Source organism: Ammospiza nelsoni, chromosome 10 (assembly GCF_027579445.1).
Source record: "Ammospiza nelsoni isolate bAmmNel1 chromosome 10, bAmmNel1.pri, whole genome shotgun sequence".
NCBI classification, from domain to species: domain Eukaryota; kingdom Metazoa; phylum Chordata; class Aves; order Passeriformes; family Passerellidae; genus Ammospiza; species Ammospiza nelsoni.
The window spans coordinates 22,928,858-22,955,282 of NC_080642.1; the positions used below are offsets into that span (position 1 = coordinate 22,928,858).

Genomic DNA, 26,425 nt, shown 5'->3' on the forward strand with positions numbered 1-26,425 from the left:
GAGGAGTTCCATCTTCACATGGATGAGTCTGTTCAGGGTGAGCCATCCAGGGCTTTGTCCCAGCTCGGGGCTGCTGAGCCAGCTGGGTCATCGCTTGTGCCCCGTGCTGCAGCGGAACTGGAAACCAGCTGGAAAGTGTTGCTCGCTTGATTCTGTGTTTGTGGAGCACTATAAAGGCTGGAAAGTGTTGCTCACTTGACTCTGTGTTTGTGGAGCAGTATAAAGCAGATCTAAGCACTTGTTTGTGAGTCATCTGAAATAACAAACACACTGCTGTTTTCACAGAACTGTCACAGCAGCCTTGAACTTTGTGCTTTCTGAACCGTGGAGTGGCAGACAGAGCACATCCTCCAGGCCAGAGCCTCTCCTGGGAGCTTTTCTTCCCCTGCACTTGTCATTAGAAGTGATCAGCACTGGCAGCCAGCCCTGAGTGCTGAGGGCATCGCAGGGTCTCCCTCAGCACAGACCTTGCCCATCTCCATCTCAGCACTCTGCCCTCAGGTCAGGGGATGTCTGCCTGTCTGGCACAGCGTGAGAGGAAAATTTGCTGTCTAGGAGCCTCTTTTTGCTAAGCTTCCCTAACAGTGATGTGTTCCCCTTCTGCTTTGCCCAGAGGCATTTCTTTTGAAGGTGACAGAGCAGGAAAAAGACAAGTGAAACGTTCTGGGAAAATAAAAAACAATTATTTTTGTTTAGGTTTCTGTTTGTTGATCCTTAATAGTGCAGGTGACTGCTTCCTGTCTGGAACTATCTGTTCTTGCTGCTTTAATGGAAAGTCCTTCATTTTTCCAGTGCCAGTAAGCACTGACAGTCTTTTGCTCTTAAGTTTGACTTCATTGTAAGGAAAAAAGATATTTTCCTCACAACTCCAATGGAATTGAGTTCTAAGATAGAATTAGCAGGAGGGTTACTGAACCTTGAGCACCATCAGGCAGGATACATCACTGGGAGGGAGGGACACACCCTCCCACCCTCCCGGATAAATTCAAATGTCTGTAACAGACACCCTGTTTAAGAATCACTGTGATCAAAAGAAAAAATATGTTCAAAATAAAGGTGGAAACTCGCAAGATCGTTTGGATGTTGTTTTGCAGATTTGAACTGGAAGGGAGCTCAGCAGCCTGTGTAACCGAGTAAAAACATGATTCATTGTGAGGTGTATCAGTCTGTGCTTGTGTGAGTATCAATGAGTTTTACCCGAGCCTGTTGGGCTCTGAAGGGGATTTCAGAGGTGAGCCAGGGCTCAGTGAGGCACAGCTCTGGGAAGGGTGAACGAGGCTCCCTCAGACTGTGAGTCACTGTGGGCTCCTGCACCAATCACCCACTGCATAAATGTAATTATGGGATCGACTTCTTGGTGAAGGCATAACTGAATCTAGCCTCAAATCATGTTTTTATCTGTTTAACCTAAAGAATAATACTGGAAAATGCTAAGTGGTCTGTGCTTTGCCCAGAGTGCATGTTGTTGACAATTGGGGCATGTGGCCACAATCGCTTTGGCCCAGCTTCAGGAATAAGAAAGGACATAAACTGACTTACAATCTGACATAGATATCTCTTTTGAACTCATTTGGTGCTCTGTAATTTCTGTCTCTGCCTTTTTTTTTCTTTTTCTGTGGCTGTTCTTGTGCAATGAGAACTTGTTGCTCTATGCCTGTTCAGTTTTGGTTAAAAGATTTTGTACAAGATACGTGGGTTTCACATTTCAGAGAAGTCTGAGGCTTTTCAAAGGATATCACTGGTTTCTGACCAAGCACCAACACCTGGGAAAGTAGAGCACAAAGAAGAATGCTGTCCTGTGTGTAACAGTGTGCTGTCCATGGGCAGTTTTGTCTCTTGATGTCACTGCAGAAATAGGTGGCACCTTTTAGAGGTCAGAGCTGGTCTGTGCTGCTGAAGGGACTCTGGGCCCTGCATTGCTGGGCCAGTGCTTGTGTCCAGCTCTGCTCTGGGTCAGCTGGCACACACCACTGTGTAACAGACATTAAATACTCCATTCAGTGCAGATTGAACCTGCATTTTCAGCCTGTACAGTGTGCAGAAGCTGGAAGTTGCTGTCATTTAGGCAGATGTGCACTGCTGTGAGCTTCTCTTCTGCTCCCTGTTTTAGTTCCTGCGCTTGAGTTGCGATGGCTTAGTTATTAGCAGTGAATGCTCTTGAAGTGTCTGTTATTGTTGGAACTTCAGACTGAGTTGCTTTATATGTTTCAGTATTTTTTAAAGTTGAAGATACTTGGTGTATTTACTGATCCTTCATACTTTTTTGTGTCTGACTTGGTGAAATGGTGAGTGTGACTGTGTTCACAGGGTGAGGGAAGAGACATGGATCTGACTCCATGTTTCAGAAGGCTTGATTTATTATTTTATGGTATATATTACATTAAAACTATACTAAAAGAAGAAAAGGTTTCATCAGAAGGCTAGCTAAGAGTAGAAAAGCAAAGAATGATAACAAAGACTTGTGGCTCAGACAGAGAGTCTGAGCCAGCTGGGCTGTGATTGGCCATTAATTAGGAACAACCACATGAGACCAATCCTAGATGCACCTGTTGCATTCCACAGCAGCAGATAACCATTGTTTACATTTTGTTCCTGAGGCCTCCCAGCTTCTCAGGAGGAAAAATTCCTAAGGAAAGGATTTTTCATAAAAGATGTTTGCGACAGGTGAGTTTCTCCGTTGTTACAGCAGCTAATTCACTTTGATACTCACCTGTCCAGTCTTCAGCACTACTGAGAGCATGAAATGCTCAAGGCAGCTTTGAGGTAACCAAAGTTGTGAACCAAAAGCTCTAAAATGCCCCAGCTGTGTATCACTGTCCTAAACTTCTGCCAGTCTCTCCTGATGTCTGCTTCAGTGCTTTCTTCCAGAGTAAGAGATTTAATTACAGAGAAGATACCCAAGAAACTGATGTGTTATGTCATTCAGCCCACTCAGAGTTCCTTATCCTGAAGTAAAACTGCAGCATCCTCTCTGACAAATGGATTTTTTGTGTACTCTGGAAGAATTGACAGAGCAGCAGCCTGTCTGATGGGCCTAGAAATTGTTATAGAGCAGAAGACAACAGGGCCACAATTAGCCCAGTGATTTCTATGTGACACCTTACATTGCTTATGAATGATTTTTTTCTCTCTTCTCTTTTTCCTTTTCTCTGTCTTTGTGAGTGGCCTATTCCTTTGACTTGTAATTGTTTATCTTGAACATTATGCCACACAGGAGTTTTAGGCAAAAGTTTCTTGTAGCTCTTCCCCCTTTCTTTCCTTGTGATATTTTTTTTTTTGTAATATATAATATACATATATATGTATATTATATATATACATATATATAAATATAAAATACATTCAGAAGTGTTTCTTTGGACATAGAGAGTGTAGGTGAAGAGCTCTGAAAAGTTTTACTGTATTGTCACAGGCATTTTTATTGCCACCACTCAGTGATATGATTGCTGAATTGCCTCACAGGATTGTTAATATTTTAGAAAAAACAAATTATGATTTACATAAAATCAGTATCTGTGTAATGAGGATGTGATTAAAGGATTCACAAAAATTATTATTTTGCCAAATGCAATTTCTCATGAAGAAGTTGCAAGCTGGAATGGAAAAGGATTTCTCTTGAGTCCCTGGTGGGTGCTGTCAGAAGAAGTTTTATGGGTGTGGGCCCATGGTGGTTTGGTGGTGTGTTCTGGCTGAGATCACACCCAGCAGACCCACAAGAGAGGCTGTCTGTAGTGTCCAGCTGCCAGTTCTGTTTTTCCCATGTTCCCCAGAGAGGTGCAGTGAGGAAAAGAGATGTCCTCAGAGAGTGCAGTTTGTGAGGCAGTGCCTCCAAGTCCTCCTGTCCTTATGCAGTTCCCCAAGATGGTGCTGGCAGGTTTGTGACGTGGTTGGAGTCCTCAGCAGCTGTTCACAGGCAGTAAAAGGCCAGCAGGGTTTGTACCCTGTCTTCTGGATGTAACCAGCAAATTCTCCACTGGTGGTGTGAAGGTGGGAGGTGTCCTGGCTGCCCACGTGTGGTCTGCAGCCCTTGGGTGCCACCTCTCTTACCCCTGCTCTGCAGAATGGGGAGGGTTGGTTGGTGAGAAAAACAAGGCTGCACCCTCTCATCCTCTAGTGAAGGGTTTGTTTCTCATGCTTGGCTGTAGCAATGGCTGCTTTGTTTGTGTACTGTAGGTCTCAAGGGCTGGCTGATCCCCCACAGCTGGTTGTAGAGGACCAGCCTGTTGTCAGTATGATGTCTGAGCTGCAGAGATCCAAAATACTGGGAGAAAAGAGGTGAAACAGGACAGGGAGCTGTGACAGGAGCTGTTCACAATGCAGTGGTTTGTTTAAGCTGTACCATTTATAGACCCTGGGTAATTTTTGGGCACCCACCATCCGATTGGTCATCATGTGTCCAGTTAGCCATTGACCTCTAGAAGTTTGGAATATCCAGCTTTTAGTCAGTGTCCTGCTCCTGCCATGGGGTATGGTTCAGTCACACACTGTGCCCCTTGTGTGAGGGGCCACAGGTCCTGCAGGATTTCTTCCCTGGGTGGAAGTTCTCTTGTCATGCCTGTGAGCTATGGCAGGATGCATTTCACAGCCCCTCCTAAGATCCTGCCTGCTGGCCAGTAGCCTTTGATTAGGATTTTTCTGATTCCACAAGCACAAATATTGACATGGCTGTAAAACATGAATTCCAGGCTGGTAGTTCAGCCTTGCTTCTGTGAGATTCACAGTGATGCTTTGTCCTTGCAATTTCCAAATTACATAATACTCATTTTTCTCTAGTCTTTTTTTTCTCTTGTGTGTGTTCCCTGCTGTAGGCTCCTAAACATTAATATTGAGAAGTTTTTGGATTAACTCATGCCTCTGTAAATAAATCAACTCAGTGTGTATGGAGTGGCTTCTTGGACACCAGGTTGTGACCGTGTTCACAGGGGTTTTCAGGATGAGGCAAGAGACGTAGATCTGACTCCATATTTCAGAAGGCTTGATTTATTATTTTATTATATATATATTACATTATAACTATACTAAAAGAGTAGAAGGGAGAGTTTCATCTCAGAAGGCTAGCTAAGTTAAGAATAGAAAGGAATGAATAATAAAGGTTTGTGTCTCGAACAGAGAATCCAAGCTAACTGAGCTGTGGTTGGCCATTAATTATAAACATCCAAGATGGGCCAATCACAGGTGCACCTGTTGCATTTCACAGCAGCAGATAATCAATGTTTACATTTTGTTGCTGAAGCTTCTCAGCTTCTTAGCAGGAAAAATCCTAATGAAAAGATTTTCATGACAAGATGTCTGCGACACCAGGTGAAAACCCATTTTGTGACAACACCTTTATGCACCAAAAGGTTGTGCATGGAGCAGTAAATGAACTTTTTTTAGACCTGGTTGTGCATGGAGCAGTAAGTTAACTTTTTTTAGACCTAAGTATGAGGCAGTAAGGATTTATCCCTCAAAGCCACTGAAGAGTTGGAGTTGCTTCAGAGGGCTCCAGGTACCAATTCCCAGAGGAATTCTGCTCTGTGTGGGCCAAGGCAGTGACAGCCCTCCCTCCCTCCCTCCTGGTCACTGTGCTGAGTTCTCACAAGCACAGGGGACGTGCCTGGTGTGGTTTAGAAAAAGAATTGCTTATGGGAAGTGCAGGGTAGTTACATGTCTTGTGCTTTGTGGCTTGGCCTACAAACCTGGAGATAGCAGTGCTTGCTGCTTGGGGGGATTGAATGGTTTTTGTTCACTTCTCTTTCCTGAGAGCTCCATTTGCAGCGTACAGCTGAGGAGGATGAGCCTTGCCTCTGTGGAGATGTTCTGCCCTGTGCATCTGCAGGGTGTTGGTTGGTCAGAGACCTTCTGAGCCTGTCACAGGTTGAGCTGTGAATAGGAATATGGGATCACTTGTGTCATCGGCTCAGCTTCTCCATAGCAGACCTACAGATGATATTACACTCTTAAAAAAACCCAAAATCCCCCCAAACAAACAAAAAACCTCCACCAAAATCTCCTTATAGCCCATGGGAAAAAGAGAAAATGTGCTTAAGATAAGAAGGCAACTCTGTCTCCCTTTTTTTTGGCTTTAAGTGCAATGGAGATCTGCTAGTCTGGTTCAAATTGAGTGTACAAAAATTTGAAAGTATTTATAGCAGGTAAAAATGCTTTTGACTAATTCATGATCATAAGACTTATTAGAATAAATTGCGTATTCAAATTATTACTTCCTTTTTTCCTTTCTGCTAGCAGGGTGTTTGTGGATTTGACATTAATTTAATTGTTAGATTAATCACATTGTGCAGTGGGAATGTGGTGCTGTAGTATTTGAAGGCAGTAAAAAATACTGTGTTTATTAGGTATTTCTGCACAGAAAGTTGGTGCAGCTTTTACACCAAATACAAATTGCTGATTTTCTCATTTGGTCAATTACATTATATTGTGTTTTACTTTTTTTAGATCACATTGAGGTCATCTCGTGGAATCTTCTGAAAAAACAAGAGTAATAGGAAGAAAATGTTTAATAAAAGTATCTTCTCTACACAGTCAGACTGAAACAGGGAAGGTTCATTGGAGTAAGTATTACAGGGCTTGGGTTTTCTGGGGTTTTCTATTGTCTTTTGCTGTAAAGTCAGCATGATTATTAGGCTTTTATTGTATTTAACTTTGTTGTAGTTATGTTAAAAATATAAATGGGTGACTCTTCTCATTTCAGTTGATCAGCTGGTAATGGACTCATGGATTCTCACTGAACCATCTTCCCTCTTGGAATTAATTGTATCTTGTGAAATTGGGATGGGTTTCAGGTTTTTCTCTTGGCTGCTGTGTATGCTGCCTGTGGTTTTGAGCAGGGGGTTGTCTGGTATACATGTGATTACATATAAGCCCCTATTTGCTGGAAAAAGTTAAGGCACTGCTTGTATTTTCCAGGGAATTTGAAAATACACTTGTTTTTTTTTGGTCTGTAACTGTCCAGTCATGGCCCTTATGACTGACTTTATTTTTGTTGTGTGTATTATCTGTCCTGTATTGCAGTTCCATCACTCATCAAACTTGCTTAGGTTTTCAGTTTATGAATATCAGAGACATCATTCCTTCACTGTTTGTAGCTCACTTCCAGCTTTTGTGAATTCTGGGCTGACACATGTGTCTCTCATTTCTGATAAAAGGAGCTTCTCTACCTAATGCAGCTGCTGTGGGTGGCACTTTTTACTACCAGATAAATAAACATTTCTATCCTGATATAGTGTAATTCCTAATTTCTGTATCCTTCATGTGCTTGAGATGGGAAATGTTATCATTTATCTGCCACTTTGCATCGGATTGTCAGATGTTTAAGCATGTTCTTCTTAGAAACTGGGAGAAAGCTGCATTTGTCTGATACATTTTAGATGCATCTGTCTGATGTAAAATGTAATATGCAAAATGCATATGTCTGATGCATTTTACTCCTGCTATGTGGCTGTGTGAATGTAACTCTGCAGGAGTAAATAACTCACTGGAAATAGTCCTGAATGCCTGGTTGGGAGTGAAAAAGATCTGGCCATTAGAGCTGAGAAGGGTGAGAAGTCATTTTACTTTACAAGAAGTATATTTCAGCATATTACTCTATTACCAAGAGGAAATGACTCCTCTTAGCTTCTTCTTTGAACACAGATGTGTAGAGGGTGTCATAATTTGGGTAGAACAATGTCTGTGGAACCTAATCAGACAAGAAAAGCTTTTCATACTTGGTGTTTTTAACAAAGTGTATTTAACTGACAGAATAACATGTTTGGATTGATCTATTTCCTGCCTTAAAGACAAAAATTCTATAAAATTTTCAATTCAGCGTGGATTTAAATAAGTTGATGTGCTTTAGTTCCCTTTCTCTAGGTACTTGAAAGAAATGCTACAATTTTTAGTCAGCACATTTAAATTTTCATCAGTTCCTGATCTAGGCCAAATGTCAAGTGACTGGTAAATACTCATGTGCCACATTCTTGTGGCACCTGATTGTGAATTCTGACCCCTGAAGTGTTCAGGGTCTGTGTTATGTGGAGTTATTTGTCTTTTACTGCCTTATTAGATTACACAATGGAAATACAGCACCTGCTCACAAGGTCCCAGCACAACCAACCAAACCAACCTATTTGCTGCCTGCACACTTAGTTTGACAAGTTAATTCTTGACTCTGGTAATCAAGTTACTAAAACAGATAAACAAAGTTGCAGCTGAGCTCCCCAAACAAATGAAATGAAGAATGTCCACTGGAGACAGCTTTAGTCATTTTAAATCATTGTTCTTAGGCTTATGCCAGACACAAAACTTGCTCAGGTGTTCAGTTGTCAGTAAACTTGTGTTTCTTCCCTCCCTCCCCCCACTTTTTTCCTTTTTAAAATTTTTTTTAAGAGACTCAGAGAATTCCATTGTTACAACTTAAAATTAATTCATATTTTCCTTTTTGGAGAAACGTTTTGCAACCTGTTTGTTTGTTTTTAGTTGGAGTTTGTGTGCTTGTGTGTGTTTGGATCATCACAAGGCATTTTGCAATTGGAATTTTTAAATTGCAATTAGCATTAAAATAAAGTCCTCTCAGCATCTCTATTCACAGTTAAAAAGCCAGATGGATTTCTTGTGAAGTCTTAGAAGCAGATGCTGACTCTCACAGCAGGGGAAAAGTAACCCCAGGAGCAGCCAGGCCCTGCTGAAGGGATGCTGGAGGCTCCAGGGGCTGCTGCATTTCTGGGACACTGAGCCTCCATCCATGGAGACTTGCAAAATTATGTGTGCAGACTCCTAAGCAAGGTGCTGGAGCTGAGCTTGGAACCAGCTGACTCCCAGGGGTACCTTTCAGGCTAAATAGTCTGTAATTCCTACTTAATCTGAAATATTTTTGGTCCTTGTGATGAATGGCCAGGGCTACTTTTGGCTTTATTACCTTTATCTTCATGACAAAAAGGGTTTCTAGGATTGTTTTTTTCTACCAAATGGCATTGTATTTTAACTTGTCTTTATAAATATGTTTGATGAAAAATTGATATAAAATATATCTAAATATTTGCATTAGAGATGAGTTGTTGGATTTCCTTTAGTATTTGCTCAGTCCTTGACCAGTCCTGTCCATGTGACAAATGGCTGTGAGCAGCCACCTCTGAATCTGTGATGGGGGTGTTGAAACTGGTGTTGGAAGAAAAATAACTGCAAAAATCCAGATTGTATAAGAAACAGACCCCATCAGGAAGGATGCCTGGCCAGATGAAGCATGTAAAATCTATATTTTTTTTCCATTTAAGGTCATCTTTCTACTTTGTAGAATGCATGGTATCTCTGTATGTGACTTAAGCACAAGCTGCTTGTGTGTTTAGGGCTGTGTGCCCTCCTTGCAGGTGAAAATTTCACTCCTCCTTGATACTTCACTGCTTTTTATTTCACTGGTTTACCTCCCTCTGTAGATACATGCTGTCTGTCTGCTGGAGAATAATCCCCTTTCCTAGAGGTTTTGATCAAAATACCAGAAATAACTAAAAGGTGAATCTTTTAGTCCCTGTGTGAAGAGATATCCATCCACTTAGAGGAAAACCTCAGTTTCTAACTTTTTTTACAGTAGAATGTTGTCTAGATGTAACATCTGAATAGCCAGCTCCTGGTGAGATTTGCTGGTCTAGGTTCATTTGTACAATTCCAAAGAAGAGGAAATATAAACTATTTACATATTTAAATGTCTTATAAGTGGAATGTTCCCTTTGTGTTTACAGTGGAATAAAAAATTATTTTGAGTGGTAGAACAGGCAAGGAAATCCCAGAGAGCAGACCTAATCCTGGCTGATTATTTCCTAGTTTTGTTGTGGGTCTGTTAAGAAGTCAGTTACAATTCTTGTTGAGCAGTGGGAGGACAGGGCCTCTACAGTTAACTTAACAATAAAGATTTATTTACAGTTTACTTAGTACAATAAAGTAATAAAACTCAGATTATTAATGCATCTTTTCAGATTCATGACAGGCACTGCATAGTAGTTTAATAATAGCTTGGGCTGTTTGGAAAGCCAGGCCCTTAGGCTGTGGTTTTGCCTACAATTTGAAATGATCTTAAGAGCTGTCAAGTAGCCAGGCAGCCCTGAGGCTGCGGGGAGCTGTCGATGTGCCGCTCCTCCTGCACCCCTGGCTTCAAACACATCTTTATTCTGCTTCAGCTCCTCCTTCTCCTCCTTTTCCATTCAGTCTGACTGTCCAGTCCTCCTCCTGCTCTTGTGCCCCCTCCATTCACCTGTTTTGTTAAGCCTGGGTTTGTTTGTTTGTTTGTTTAAAACATCCGAGTGAGTGTGCCATCATTTCAATGTTGAGTCTACTCTTGGAACTCAAAATACCCTAACATTTCATGCTGGCCTCCTGATGCTGTTTGGTTTTTGCCTTTTTTTTTAACATTATTTTTTAACATGTTCTCTCCATAACTGCCCCTGAAGGCCTTCAACTAAAGATCTACTCTTATGTTACCTCCTCACTAAAATTATTTCAAGTTTCATTTCCAGGCTGGGAAAAAGGCAACACTCCCTCTAGTTCATGAAGGATCTACAGTGCAGGGTCAAAAGGGCTGAGAACTCACCAGCTCTGATCTGTTCCCAAATCTTCAGTCTCACCTTTGTGCACAGGAACAGATCTACAGATGCATTGTCCACTCTGCCTGCTGCTGTTGAAGTTTGCCAAAATATCTAAGAGAGCTGGTTAGAAATGCCTCTAAAGGTGATTCTACCAGATGTTTTCTCATTGCCCAGTTGATATAGAATCCTGAGTAACTGGCCTGGGCTTTTTTCCTTTGAGCTCTCTCCTTTTTCTCTCCCTGACTCTGTTGGTGAAGGTGTCAAATGAACTGCTCCTCATATGACAGTGCTTTTCTGAGCTGCTGCTTTCTCCCATTCCTTTTTACTCCTTCCTTCTCAACCATGCAAAACTGCATTCCAGCCAGCTGAAAGGGAATGTTTTCCCATAGTGTCCTCAGCTTGTGTGTGATCCAGTGATTGGATGCTTCTAAAGACAATTTCAATATGGAAATATGACACAGCAATATGGAAATGTGAAAGGAGTTTTTCTTCTTCCTGTAACTCAGTTTACTTGCACAACTCAAAAGGATGGCCTGAACCTGTTTCTGTATTAATGTGAGTATGCAGTGGTTTCAGGGTAGAGCAGAGGATGGCTGTGAATTAATTGGCTGTGAGAAGCTGCTGTGTTCCTGTTTGTTGTTCCAGAATTACCTGCTGCCTGGCCATTGGCAGAAATCTAGCCAAAGCCTGGGATTCAAGTGTTATTCACTTGTTCAGTTCCTCATAGATATTCTTCAGAGGGAGCAGCAGATGTGCGTGCTGGCCTGAGTAAAGTGTATATATATAGTGTGTATATATATGTAAAATTACATAAATTTATATGTATAAAGTAACAGGAAGTAAGATTTTCCTTCTTGTGCAAGCCAAGTCCATAAGTTCCTCTGAGTCTGGAATACCATTTTAGTAGTGTTGTTCTCTCCATGTAGACTTGTTTTCCAGGAAAAAAAAATTCTGAAGACCGTTTTTTTCACAGTTAGTTTTTAAGCTATACTGTCATTGAATTATAGAATAACTTTTGTATAAAGGGATGACTAGAGGTAATCTAATCTAACCATCTGTTCAAATGAAGTTACTTAAATTAAATATTAATTTGTAACCAGTTAACATGTTTGCATATTTTTCATATCTCTGAGTCCTGTGTAAGTAATTTGCAAATTTAGGTGGTCAGCATTTCTTGAAAACTGGGCCACTTTTATTTAGAGGCATTAATATTTGAGTAGAAACTGCATTCATTGTGGGTTTAAAATCGTGACTTCAGTTTTTAAAACTTAGTGCATAATGTTATGGGTACACCAGGGGAATAAGGCTACAGGCGATGAGCAGGCAAAATAATCAGGGAGCTGGGATAAAAAAAAACTCAAATGAAATTATCTTTGTTTGTGGAAAATTAGCTGTATTTTGTGAGGAAAATGAGACAATCTAGACTTGATGGCTGAGAGACGACTCTTGGTACCAGTGTGAGCACTGTGAGGGAAGGAGGCCTTTGAAAAAGGTCTTTTATGTTTTCTGTACATAGATATTTTTAGAAAACTAAATGGTGATATTTTTATTCTGATTTCGGGAGAAACCCTGACTAAATGGACATTTAATTTTCCATTCCATAAGGCCAGCTCATGTGGCAGTTTAACTAAACTGCTGGGAAATATTTATAGTACCACATGATCTTTAAAAATAACTTTTGAGTCTACTTTGTAGATGTCTTGAATTCTTAAAATCTTTGCTATTGTAGGTAGATACCCTTGACATTTGTGGAGTGGAAATACCTCTGCTTTGCTGATTTAGGCATTTGTATTTATCATCAAGTTGATTGTATTTTATTTTTAGATTTGGAAGCAGTTTGGCTGGAAATTCACCTGTGCAGCTGTAGAAGGGCAGAACCTTGAGTGGGTTCATTCTAGGGCTAAATGGGAATTCCCACAGAGGGTCTGCAGGGTTTCCATGCTCTGCAGTGGCACACGTGACTGTTCACAGAGGTCCAAGGATGACTCCATGTTTCAGAAGGCTGATTTATTATTTTACGATATATGTTATATTAAAACTATACTAAAAGAATAGAAGAAAGGATTTCATCAGAAGACTAGCTAAGAATAGAAAAAGAAGGAATGAATAACAAAGGCTTGTGTCTCAGACAGAGTCTGAGCCAGCTGACTGTGATTGGCCATTAATTAGAAACAACCGCATGAGACCAATCCCAGATGCACCTGTTGCATTCCACAGCAGCAGATAATCAATGTTTACATTTTGTTCCTGAGGCCTCCCAGCTTCTCAGGAGGAAAATTCCTAAGGAAAGGATTTTTCAGAAAATATCATGGCTACACTCACTCATGCTGAAATAGGCAGTGCTGCACCTGTCACATTAAACCTTTAAACTCAGCTGCAGCTCCTGAAAGGAGGCGGTGCCCAGATGGGCTCAGGTTCTTTCTCCAGGTGACAAATGACACAGCCAGAGTTCACAGCCTCAATCTGTGCCAAGGGAAATACAGGTTGGATATTAGGGAAAAGTCTTTTACAGAAAGGGTGATAGAGTCCTGGAATGGCGTGCCCAGGGAGGTGGCAGAGTCACCATCCCTGGATGTGTTTAACGAAGCCTGGATATGGCACTGGGTGCCAGGGGTGTTGGGGCTGCGTTGGATTTGATGATTGAAGTTGAGGTGTTGGGGCTGGGTTGGATTTGATGATCTGAAGGTCTCTTCCAGCCTGGTTATTCTGTGATTCCCATTACCCCTGGTGTCACCCTGTGTCTGTTCCGTGGGTGAGGGCTGTGCTGTCACTGCGCCCCGCTGCACGCACAGGCCGAGGCCGCTCGGGCCGTGCCAAACGGGGGTGCCTGTGCCCGGTGTTCGCCATTGTGTGCCCGGTGTTCACCATTGTGTGCCCGGTGTTAACATTGTGTGCCCGTGGTGGGTGGGAGGAGATGGCAGGAAAGAGGAACAGTGCTGCGGGCTGCCCTCAGGGAGAGCTGCCCTCAGGGTGGGGGAATGCAATGGGAGCCGTGAGGGGAGCGAACGGGAGCCATGAGGGGATGGGACGGGAGCCATGAGGGGAGCAAACGGGACTGAAGCGATGAGGGGATGGAACAGGAGCCATGAGGGGATGGGACGGGAGCCATGAGCAGAGCGAACGGGACTGGAGCGTTGAGGGAAGGGAACAGGACTGGAGCGATGAGGGGGGGATGGAACGGGACTGAAGCGATGAGGGGATGGAATGGGGAGCCATGAGGGGATGGAACAGGAGGGAACAGGACTGGAGCGATGAGGGGATGGAATGGGGAGCCATGAGGGGATGGAACAGGAGGGAACAGGACTGGAGCGATGAGGGGATGGAATGGGGAGCCATGAGGGGAGCAAATGGGACTGGAGCGATGAGGGGATGGAACAGAACTGATGAGATGAAATGGGAGTGATGAGGGAGAGGGAACGGGAGCCATGAGAGAATGGAACTGATGAGGGGATGGGACAGGGCTGCTGTGGAGATGGAATGGGACTGATGAGAGGATGGAACAGGGGTGATGAGGAAAGGGAATGGGACTGGTGAGAGGATGGAACAGGGGTGATGAGGAGAGGGAATGGGAGTGACGAGGGCAGTGAAACAGGAGCATGGAACGAGGACATGAAACAGGAGTGATGGGGGCAGGGGATAGGAGCAATGAGATGAGGCCATGGAGCAGGAGTGATGAGGGGGTAGAAAAGGAGTGGTGAGGCCATGGAGCAGGAGTGATGAGGGGGTAGAAAAGGAGTGGTGAGGCCATGGAGCAGGAGTGATGAGGCCATGGAGCAGGAGTGATGAGGGGGTAGAAAAGGAGTGGTGAGGCCATGGAGCAGGAGTGGTGAGGCCATGGAGCAGGAGTGGTGAGCGGAGAGGGTCGAGCTGGTGCCCAAAGCGCCCCTGTCACAGCCTGTGGCGGTTGCGGGCAGCTCTCAGGCACTGCCCTGGGCTGCAGAACAGCTCCCAGGAATTTGATGCTGATTGAGGAACAGAAGAAAACGTAGTTCTACAGAGCTGTGAACTGCCCCTCATCTAATGCATATATTTGTCTTAGTGTCCTCAGAAGAAATCAGACTTTTAAAATCTTTTTTAAAACCTTTTTTCTAAAGGCCTTCTAAGTTTCATAGGACATAAGTCTTCCTGCATAGTCAGACTCCTTTTCCATTGTTCTAATAGGTTCTTTTCCCTTGTTTCTTCTCAAATATTTCATTTATAGCTTGCTCATCCTTTTATAGTACTAGATGTTTACATGGTTAGAAAAACGATTACAATGGTTGTGTTGTGTAAGTGCTTAGTGTTTCTCCTACTTAGACTACGTGATGTGGTGCTGTTTCCTAGAAAAAGACTGTGGTCAGATTGTCATCTCGTCTGTTCTGGACAGTGAGATACTGTTCAAACACTGTTCTTGTGTGTCTGCATGGGGTGGCCCTTTTCACTACTGCAAGACTTCTGGTTTTTTTTAGCCCCTTGACTGCCACATGACAGAGCAAGCAGTAGATAAAGAGCTATATTGATCACAGTGATGATTGTGTTGGATGTGGTGCTCAACAGTTGTAACAACTTATTACATAAAGCAAAAATCTGGATAAGCAGAGTGCCCTTAGTTTTTGCATATCCAAAACAAGTTTGCTTCTGATACTCGTCATTTATGTCAATATTCATAGGTTTAGTGAAAAAGAAGAATAAATCCAGGTTTATATTTAACTTAAAGAGCTGTAGGTATTTATGTGCCCTTAAAATGCACCTGAGTTTCAAAGAGGTGGTGTAAAAGAAACTTACAGAAAGTTACTTTTCAATATGTAAATGATTCTCCCCTCCAACTTTTTGCCTTCTGTTTGGGATGATAGCATACTGATTTCATCCTGAGAGAACTGACCACATTTCAGGGACTGGGTGACATAATTTCAGATGGAAGATAGGTCTTCTAAAGACTTTTCCTTGGTGCTCAGGAGAATAAATACTAGGAGAGATAACAGGGCATCAAAATTTTCCTCTGGCAATGCATTATATGTGTGTTTATAGTTACCACCTTCTTTGCAGCTACTTTTACTTGTGTTTGATTAGTATTCTTCTGGATTCTAGTTCAAGATAAAACATTTAACATTGCGTTGGATTTTATGTTGGTGTTCTTTTAACAGAAAAACAAATCTCAGAGGATGAGTGATAGGGGATTTGTGGTGAGTTTAGAAGTAAAGGATTTAATGACACAGTGTGAGTTTTCATAATTGCTGCATTCTTCAAAAAGTTGGTTTTAAAAGAACTTATCTGACTCAGATAAATGTTGAGTGTTGATGACAATTAAAGTGGATTTGGTACTTTTTAATGTCTAAGCCTTTTGCTGATATGATAAATGATTTTCAAATAAGAGTTCATTGCATTGTTATTCCATGTCTCATTTTTTGCAGTGCTCCAGAGAGGCTCTCTGTGAGCCTGTTCTTGGGCAGCTCTTAATTTCAGGGTAACCTTACAAACTCCCTCCCATGCTTGTCCTTTGTATCTCCTTGGTCAGCACTCTTTGATATTTGCACCTTCTGGATTTAATTCCTGTATGTGTGCAAGTTAACTACCCAGCACGGGTAAAATTTATTTAATTATTGTACATGTGCAAGTTAACTACCCAGCACAGGTAAAATTGATTTCTCCAGCTCTGCAGTGGTGGGAAGCCCTTGGAGCTGGGTGGTCCTGGGCTCTCAGCAATGTCCTGAAGGAGTCACAATGGATTTGAGTTTGGCACAAGATAGTCTTGCCTGCCTTCAGGAAAATGGGTGGGTGGTGTAGAAAGAGAGCACAGCCCCAGTGTGTAACCACAGCCTCTGAAATCCTACTGAGCCTTTGGTCTGAAGAATTAGTCTGAAACTCCTGAGGATATTCTGAATGCCTGGGTTTTGTTAACTGGTACTGTGCAATGTTCCAGAGGTTCTACTTTTTTTTTTTTCCAAACCTGTTTTGTACCTGCTCTGTATAACCTGGACATATGATTTTAGTTCTGGTTTGCTTAGGGACAAAACATGAGGAGACTGCAATTCACATAAAAATATCTGCAGCTTACTTTTGACTGTGTCTGTCCTTAAAGTATTTTAGAAATCAACGAAGAAGCAGCCTGCTTCTGGTAGCTCTTTCTTTTCTTTGTTTTTTTTTTTCCTTTTTTGATTTCCAAGTGGTCTTGTTGATTAAATGAGGAGATGTACTTTTGCTGGGAGGTGAGGGAAAAGCTGTAAGGTCTCCTGGCTTCTGGAATGAACAAATTCTTTTGTCTGCCTAGAGATGGAAAATCCTTTAAAAACCACAACAGCAACACCCAATTGAGAAATCCTGTTTTAGGGCTTCTTCTTTGTGTACATTAAATAAATGAGTGATAAATTTCCTTCTTCTGCAGATGTTTTACTCATCTGTGTTCCATTTCTTTCCATTAGTATAAGCAGCTCTGGCAGAGCTGCTGGTTTATGAAAATACAAATTGATTAGGAGGGAGACGCATTTGTGGGCACACACAAATATATGAATCTGAAATTTGCAGGTTAAAGCTTAGAGAAAATTTACACTTACATGGGAAGGTTTGAATGCTGTCTGTCAGTACCACCTGTACCTTAGCAAGGCATTTTGTGTTGGGCTTTGTGACATTCCAAGTCATTGATTAGACACTTGAGGAGCCAAGGTTAAGTGCTGCTTTAATTACTTCCTTCTTTTGTAAGTGAGGTTGTTGTTACTGTGACAGTGGGCAGGAATAGCTATGAGGTTAACAGCCTGAAATAGCTTTTTATTATTATTTGAATTGTTGGTTTTTTCCTTTAGCTGGAAGTTGTTTAAAATGTCTCTGGTGCTGTTACTCCCAATCCAGATGGCTTTTTGCCTTTGTTTCAGTTCCTAGATGTGATATTGAGATTTAGTCACCACACATGTCCCAGCTGGGGCCGTGACTCATCCCCAGAGCTGCTGTGGGTTGGCAATCTTGAGTTTCTCAGGATGAAACCTGCCTCTCTCACCCTGTGATGTCAGCTCTTGGGGCAGAAGGGGTGCTGCCTGCAAAGCACACTGACCCGCTTCCTTGAGGAAGGAAATGTTAAGTAAGTGCCTGCAGGCAAGAATAGCTCCTCAGCATGCTCACATTGGTCAGATGGCTTCCCTTCCCTTTTTTGCAATTCCATTTGCATTTTCAGTTAAAGATTCTGGTGTCTGTGCTGGAAATCTGTAATTAGAAACAAGTATCTTACAAGAACTTTATAACTCTGTGTTGTGGTGTTTGGGCTCCAGGACATGGAGCAGCATTTTTAAGTCTTGTTTCTTTGAAGATTTTAAATTCTTGTTGATGCACTTAAAGTGGTTTCAACAACTACAACTGTGGAAAATATCTGAAAGAGGATGAAAATAGAAAAGATACACTGAATTGAAGCAGGAATTAACTACATACAAAATAACTACATAAAACAGATTTTTTTGATGCTGTACCTGTCCAAGTAACACTTTGTAATGGAAATACCTCTTTATTTTACCCTCATGAGCACAGAAAATAACTGCAAATGTGAGTATCCAAATATGAAAAATGTACAGTATTAGTATTTTTTGCTGGCTGCTAATTTCAGTTCCAACAGAATTGCAGCCTGCATATTATGAGTACCAGTAACTGGATGGAGGAAAACAAATAGTATCCCATTAAATAGCAGCTTGTGGAAAATATACTGATTGCTAATGAGGAATTAGACATTTTATCTGGGTTTGTTTTTTGGGTAGATGCTGTGTTATTCCAATAACATAGTTTGTGCTGGGTGTAATGGTGGGGTAACATTTTATTTCTTTCCTTTAGACAGCTTAGAGCTCACACACCATGCTAAACTTTGCATGTCCAGTGATGAATGGATGGATTTGTAAACTGTGGTGATTAAAATAAAATACCTTCATTTCTGAGTTGTTATTTTTACCATACTACCACCTCTAATTACTTATGTTCAGTGTAGTGGATTTTTTGTTTATGAAAATGTGGACATAATGTTGGTAAAACTATTTTTGATAGAGATGATGGTAGAAGCTCCCTAATTATTGCTTCTATTGAGAAAAAAGATTTTTTTCCTTATGTACTTATGCTTTCTGAAATTTAAAGGTTTTCTATTTGGCATTAATGAAATCTCTGCTATATTTTATCTAGTACAAGGGGAATGTGAAGTGATCCATGCATTGATGCGGTTCCAAGATGTGTTGGCAGCTTGTGCTGGTCCTCACAGCTTTGCTAAGGCCAGGTGGAAAGGTGTTGGAATGATCTGGCTTTTGTTTTTCAGTGTATTTATGTGACAGTTCGAGGGGGATGGAGTGTGTTGGCAAATACCTGAGGCAGCTTTGATTTTTGTGGCAAGTTGATTTTTGTGCTGCTGGCATCATCTGTTATCCATTGTGGGGAAGGGAAGGACTAATTGAGATATTGGGGAGCTGCAGAGTGGAGTTGAACATTCTGACATTTTCTGTTACAAAGGGGGATTTCCCGCATTTTGTGCTGTCCAACAAGAATTCAAAAGATGCAGGAGTAACTTGTGTGTTAAAGTGCTTTATTGTAGTGTTTTCCAATGCTCCCCATCCTTCTGGCAGCTGAGGAGCATTGTCTGGATGAGGAGGAAGGTAAATGATTCAGTGAACCGTGGCTGAAGGGAAAAGTCAGCTTTAGAGAGTGGTAATCACAAAAGAAGACTTGGAATGTCAGAAAAAAACCAGTGGTAGCATTCAGAGGAAATAGGAATGTGCTGAAATTCAGAGGACAGGCAGCAGGAAGGCAGAGGAGTGAGCCAGAGGAGATCATGGGCAGGGTTTCCTCCTACCCTGCAGGGAGGCAGTTCCCACCGTGGGTGGAGTTCAGTGATCCTTCTCTAAGGGTGAGAACAAATTGAGATAAGTGTCTTCAGAGGAAAACGGCACTTTCTAGTAGTGCAGTGTGTAGCAGAGTCAAAGAAACTTTTCCTGCTGTTAATACAGACTTTCAAATTGCATGTTACTGGCCACATTAATGGACAACTAAGAGGAAACTTGCAGAAAATAAAATAATGAAACTGATCAAATATTGCCACTCTTCATCCATGAAGCTTATTTTGGTTGTGTTTTACACAGGTAAAGTTTTAGAGAGAACTTGAAATGAATTTCTTAGTTTGTTTCAGCTAACCTCTAATTAGTTTTTTCTCTTATTACTTAGTTTTAATGATATAAACACCTCAACAATAGTGCTTTGCTAGGCAAATACTTTTAGTATATTAAATAACATTAATGAGTAAAAATATGCTTATGTGTTTGCAATACTGGCATTTGAGACCTCAGAGTTGTAAGCTGAGCTGTACAAAGCAGGCTTATGTCAACCTTCCAGAGACTTTAAAATGTGTGTCTAATTATGGAAGGTTAAGTATACTGAATTTTAGGTTTTTTTCTTTTTCCCTAAGGCCATGTGGTTATGATATTATTGAGATTCCATAATGCCTCCTGCCGTGACAGACAGCCTTGACATCTGGGCAGTGGATTCACAGATTGGTGCTGATGGCTCAATATCTGTGGACTTCCTGTTGCCCACTGGAATCTACATCAACCTGGATGTCCCTCGAGATGCCACCATATCTCAGATTAAACAGGTAACACCAAATGGGCAGTTAGCTGAGGTTTGGAATGAGGGCTGGTTCTCATTTTGGCCTGCCCTCTGGCAAATCAAGTCATGAATTTTAGCAGGCATAGAAATGAGGTACTGGAGGCACGTGCCCAGCAGATTGACTGATAAAGGAATGTGTCTGGGGGGGTCAGCACTGGGTTTGGGCAGGGGGCAAGGGTTGGAAAGTGGCTTCTTGCTGATAGTTACACTTCAGCAGAGGTTATTCTAATAGCTCCAATTAATACTGTACTGCTACTCTGAACCTTTTTCTAACACATTGACAGACCATTGTTTGCTGAGCTAACATTGCCCTGATTAGATTTTTAAAGTCACAGATTGGGCTCCTGCTTCTGTTGACTGGCACCAAAGATAATTGCTTTAAAAACTGCATCTGCCTCTTCTTAAAGGTTTTGTACAAATTGGAGCAGCACTTAAAACACGATGGAATGTCCAAACAAAGGGAAGGGCAGAATGTAAGGAAGTGACCACAGACACTAAAAAGCAATCTAATGACCTTTGATCAGATAATGGCCATGTGAGGACGTTTCCTAATTCCTCAGTAACTTCTCCCAGTGAATGAATTACAGCACAGACTAACCTACTCCTAATACATCAAGTGATTTCAAGTGATAAAGATTTTGAAAACAAATGTGTAAGTGACAGCAATAAGGGATTGGAGCTAAACTGCCTGGTTGCCTTGCTGCTTGTGGCACAGGGAAACTTAACATGCCATGAATATATACTGTTGATGTTTAGCTGTTCCCCAAGAAAAGGAATGCTGATGCTAACTCCAGAGGTCTGTCCTGGAAATCACTCAGGATAGACACTAGAAGTGAGACAAAGTAAACATACAGTGATTTATAGTGGTAAAATTTAAACAAGTTAGCAAACATGTTTCTTTTCTATTTTTTGGGGATCATAAATGGAAATGAATGTACCTTCAGTACTTTAAGATACGTCCCTATTTTCTGTTTTGGGGTTTTTTTTTCATTTATTTCTTTGTTTTCATTGCAGCTGTTATGGAAGCAGGCACATTCCTACCCACTCTTTCATCTCCTCATGGAGATTGACTCTTACATGTTCTCATGTGTGAATCAGACTGCTGTACATGAAGAATTAGAGGATGAAACACGGAGACTTTGTGATGTTAGACCCTTTCTTCCTGTCCTTAAACTAGTGACAAGGAACTGTGATCCAGGAGAAAAGTTGGATTCCAAAATAGGTGTCCTAATAGGCAAAGGTAATTCCATTTATTTTTTTGAGAAATGAGGTTAAACTTTGTTGTGGATGAGGGTCTTAATTGGGCAGGGAGGAGTGGATTTAAAGAAAAAACTGTTAAAAATTCAGTATTTCCCTTTGTCAAACAAGTACTGATGTAATTGGAAAGAATTTAAATACTCAACATGAAACACATGCAAGTTATTTAAAGCTACTTTCTGTATTGCATTTCAGCAATGTATTGCTACATCAATCAGGAACAAATTTTATTTGGTAGATGAGGAGAAAATATATATTATTATTAAATGAAGAACAGCATAATCCTTGAGCAGTGTTATCATAAATAACCTCCCAGAAAACTGGATACTCAGAAGGAGCTAGAAATTATTATGATTTTATTATACGTGGTGTCTGAGTTGGTTAACAATGATTCTTGCTTTTGCTCTCAATTGTGACACTAATTTTCATCAAACAATGAAATGCTATTTTTAAAGGTTTCACAGTAACTTATTCGTGATGTTATTTCAGAGTTTTCAGTTTTTAAATCTAGTCTGCATGGTTATACAATCAAGATTGACAGGGTCATATGAGGTCATACCTCTTGTTTTAAAACAATGAGCCATTGTTAGGTCTCTTATAAAGACTGCAGGTTTTGTTTAGATTTCAGCAGTGCACTGTCTGCCTATTTGTTAGAGCTGACAATGGGAACAGTTGGTCAGTTTAACCATTCAGACAGATCCTGACAGATTCGGAGAGAGATTCACGTTCTGTGATTGAATATTTGGTTTATCAGAGCTGTGTGAGATCCTGCCTTAAGCAGCCCCTATTCTGTACCTTAGCATGGAAAAAAAGTGCTCCTGTCTGAGTTTCTAAACTTAGTGCTTTGTTCTCAGAAGGTGCTGGGTGCTTTGTGTGATTTGGACAATGTCCTTCAAAGTTCACCAGTGAAGATAAAGACATTTGCAGGCCCTACATGCCCTGAAGTACCAAAAAGTCACAGCTTTCCATTGTATCATAGGAACATGGGATGGTTTGGGTTGAAAGGGACCTTTTAAAGGTCATCTCATTCCACCACCCTGCTGTGGGCTGGGACACATTCAACTGGACCAGGTTGCTCAGAGCCTGTCCAGTCTGACCTTGACCGTGTCCAGGATGGGGCATCCACCACCTCTGTGGGCAACTGCTGCCAGTGTCTCACTACCCTCCTTATAAAACATTTCTTCTTTACATATAATCTAAATCTACCCTCTTTTAATTTAAGAACTCCCCAGAGCTTGCTTTTCTCCAGGCTCTCTCAGCCCATCTCCACTGCAGAGGTGCTCCAGCCCTCTGAGCCTCTTTGTGGCCTCCTCTGGAGTCTCTCCAGCAGGTCCCTGTCCCCCTGTGCTGGGGGCCCAGAAGAGAGGGGCAGAATCTCCTCCCCAGCCCGCCTGCCTTCAGTGCTTGTGATACAGCCCAGGACATGTTTGGCTTTCTGGGCTCTGAGTGCTCGTGGCCATGTCACGTCCAGCTCATCCACCAGCACCCCCAAATCCTTCTGGGTAGGGCTGCTCCCCATCCTCCAGCCTGTGTTGATCCTGGGGGTTGCTGTGACCCAGGGGCAGGACCTTGCATTGGTCTTGTTGAACCTCTGTGAGATTCCCATGTGCCCACTTGTTGAGCTTGTTTGGGTTGCTGTAGCTGGCATCCCCTCCTTTGGCTGTGTCACCACACCCCCCAGCTGGGTGTCGTCTGCAGCTCTTCAGGGCCTCTGTCCATGTCATTAATGAAGCTCGTTAATAACTTTGGTGACCCTGAGGGACACCGCTTGTCACTCCTGTCCATTGGGACTCTGAGCTGGTGACTGTGACCCTCTGGATGTGCCCATCTGACCAATTTCACACCCACTGAGCAGTCCCCCATCCAATACATCTCTTTCCAGTTTAGAGACAAGGACATTATGGGGCCCATGTCCAAGGCCTTTCAGAAGCCACAACCACAGCCATCCCCTTGTCCTCTGATGTCACTCAATCACAGAAGGCCACCAAGTGGTCAGGCAGGAGTTGCCCTGTGTGTTTGTTCTTTACATGTTTTGGAAAAGGAACTTAACTGGTCTTGAGTTGGTAGAAATTTTAGTCATGTCATTTTGACGTGAGTAGAGGATTTTCTTCTTTGACTTTTAAAGAAAATTTAAAAGGATGATATCATCTTTCTGGGCAATTAAAAAACCTCTATAGCTTGAAAGCACTTCTGCTCTGTGATCTTTACAATGCATTTACTGTGGTTTTTAAAATTTGCTCTTGTGAGGAGAGACTTAAAACTTTCAAACTACCTTGAATTCAGGGTAAGGTTGGATTTTTTACTTCATAGTAGCTAGGAGATACATTGGTTCTTGTTTAAAATAAACACTCATGCCAATTGTACAAGTAACTTTGAAAAACACTGATGTACAGGACAATGTAGAACCCAGCTCAGCTTTGAGCATCCATTTTGGATGGGATGTCTGAAGGAAACCACCTGTGCCACCTTAACTTCAAGACAGTAACAGTTTTGATGGTATGGGCAGTATTTTTACAGCTGTGTATCCTTTTGCTTCCTTGAATTCTTTCAGGTCTCCATGAGTTTGATGCCTTACAAGATCCTGAAGTGAATGACTTCCGAGCTAAAATGAGGAGAATCAGTGAGGAAAAGATTCAGTCCCTTGTGGGTCTCTCCTGGATGGACTGGTTGAAGCACACTTATCCACCAGAGCAGGAGCCTGTGATCCCAGAGAGCTTCCAAGATAAGCTCTACAATGGAAACCTTGTGGTGGCTGTTCATTTTGATAACTGCCAGGTAGGAATGGTTGTTCATGTTTCATGAGCTGTTCTTGGTCCAGGTCTGAATTGGCATGGATTGCTCAAGGATATAAATGAAATAGAGCACTTATATTGTGGTGTTTGCAAAGTCTTTCAGCAGGATCCTTGACTCTTGAAAGAAAGTGAGGATGTGAGCCCACAGCTGAGAATTGAACTTCTAAAGTCTGATTACAGTTCAGCTTCTAGAGGCAAAATGTACAGTTGTATCTTCTGTATTACTTCACATTTGTTTAAATGTAAAACATAGTTCAAAGTTGTCAGGACTTGTTTTGCCAGCTGTTCCTGTGTTGCTTCACTTACATTCAGTTTTGAGCTCAGTTCATCAGAGATTGCTGGTGATTGGTAGCACCATATTGAACACACTTGTCTCTGTGTGTGACTCACTGAACATCTTTGAGGTTGATCTGATAATTACATTGACAAATAACTTTAAAACATTACAAAAGAAGAATCAGTATTTCCTTTACTAGAAATGCACGTAGAAAACCAAGCACTGAGACTTAGCTTTTCATTAAGGCTAGCAAAACTATAGTTTATTTTAAAAATAAAACCCCCTTTAGTGTCTGCTAGGAAAACATGAAACGTTTTAGCATGAGTTTTTATGATGTTGCAGTTACTCTGACTGTGCTTGAATCCAGTATTCCCATTGCCCTTTTTTGCACTCTGTTCTTTTGGATAACCATGAATAATCAGCACTGGAAACCTTAAAAATCTTACAAGTGTGTAAATGCATCAGGCTAGATTTGGTGTCCATTTTGACCCAAGTGCCAGAGGCTGATTTTCTAATGATTCAGATTATTTTAGTTACAAAGCTGAATTATTTCTGGCACTAACCTTTTAAACTTTAAAGGTTTAAAGTGGTACACACATCTGCCTCTGGGGACACTGAATGTAGAGACAAAAGCTAAATTTGGTCACCAGTAGCCCCAGTTGATGTTGGATGCATAGGCGTTTTATGACAAAACATTTTCCAGTCCTCTTCATCTTAAGAGAGAATTTGTGTTGTCCAGGAGTGAGATTATCTTCATCCCTTGATTAAATACTGCATCTATATGCCTGTGCTGACAGGACAAAAGCAGTGCAAAAGTTCTTGCTGGTGCAGAATGTATTTGCCTGCCACTATAATAGCTTAGGCTGCTGACATTTCAAATGTTTCAAATGCTTCTGCTGCCAGCTCTGACCTTCAGAGCTATTAACAGTTCAAATCTGAACTGCTTGTTAGAGCAGTAAACTTCCAGACTTTGCTGCTTGCACTGAGCACTGGAATCATCCCAGGAGAGTAAGAGAGGAAGGTGTGGGCACTGTTCTGTCAATTCTTGCAGCTGCAAGATTGAGAGAAGGAAATATTGAAGCAGTTTTTGTCTGGAAGGTGTGGGTGAGCTGTAAGGGCTTCGTGGTTGTCTCTGGAGCAGGAGAGACTGCTCCCCATCTCTGTGACATGTCTGTTCAGATCATCTGGGGAGCAAGGCAGCTGTCAGACAGCACCAGCTTCCTGTGAAGAAAAAGTGTTATTCCCTGTCTGCCACTAGCAGTTATGGCAGGAGGAGAAAGCCTTCACATTGGGGCAGCTTTCTGAAAGGAGGAAGCTGTTGTGGACCAGGCAGAAACTGAGAAAACACAGAATTAATTTGCTGTATCTCTGCAGAGTTTGCTTGTTCCATTGGGCAGCTTGGCTCCTTACCAGTCTATATAAACAAAGCACAAGTCAAAAGAATCTAAGCAGACAACACTGACAACACATTTGTCAATAACTGGGTTTAGGGTGCTCACATCTTCAGAACTGGACATGTAAATAAAAAAATAAAAAAAAACTTGAAAAAAATAAAACAACAAAACGCCCAGTACCTCCTGAATCAACCTTTGCAAACAAACCTGTATAAAGCATAATGTGGTAGATGAAGGGAGATAGATTTCACAGAAGATTTTGTAATTTAGGAACTTGAAATTAATTTATACCTCCTTTTTAATTTACAAAAAGGAGTACCTTCTTACCTTTATCTTTTTAGAACACATTAAAATTAGAGATACTTTGGAAATAGGTTGATAGCTTCTAAGGGTTTTAATTAAAAACTTTCTTAAAAAAAATGCAGTCTTTCCATACTGTGTTCAGAATGCTACAGGTATTGGCCACTACTCCTCTTTTCAGCTCTCCTCCCAATGTGGTGGTGGTTTTCTACATTAATTACATTCACAGTTTCTTCTGCTTTCTTACTTGAAGCTTTT

The 26,425-nt window shown here is 41.6% G+C and overlaps 1 protein-coding gene across 3 annotated transcripts in view; it reads left to right on the forward strand.

Moving 5' to 3' along the window:
- Positions 1–26,425, forward strand: part of PIK3CB (phosphatidylinositol-4,5-bisphosphate 3-kinase catalytic subunit beta) — a 90,997-nt gene that overhangs the window by 33,613 nt on the left and 30,959 nt on the right. For all 3 annotated transcript variants that reach the window (XM_059479385.1, XM_059479383.1, XM_059479384.1), the window contains 4 exons: positions 6,436–6,551; positions 19,948–20,133; positions 21,162–21,387; positions 23,956–24,179. In XM_059479385.1, coding sequence (XP_059335368.1) covers positions 19,981–20,133; positions 21,162–21,387; positions 23,956–24,179 — 603 coding nt within the window. In that variant the 5' untranslated portion in view covers positions 6,436–6,551; positions 19,948–19,980. The remainder of the gene's footprint in view (positions 1–6,435; positions 6,552–19,947; positions 20,134–21,161; positions 21,388–23,955; positions 24,180–26,425) is intronic.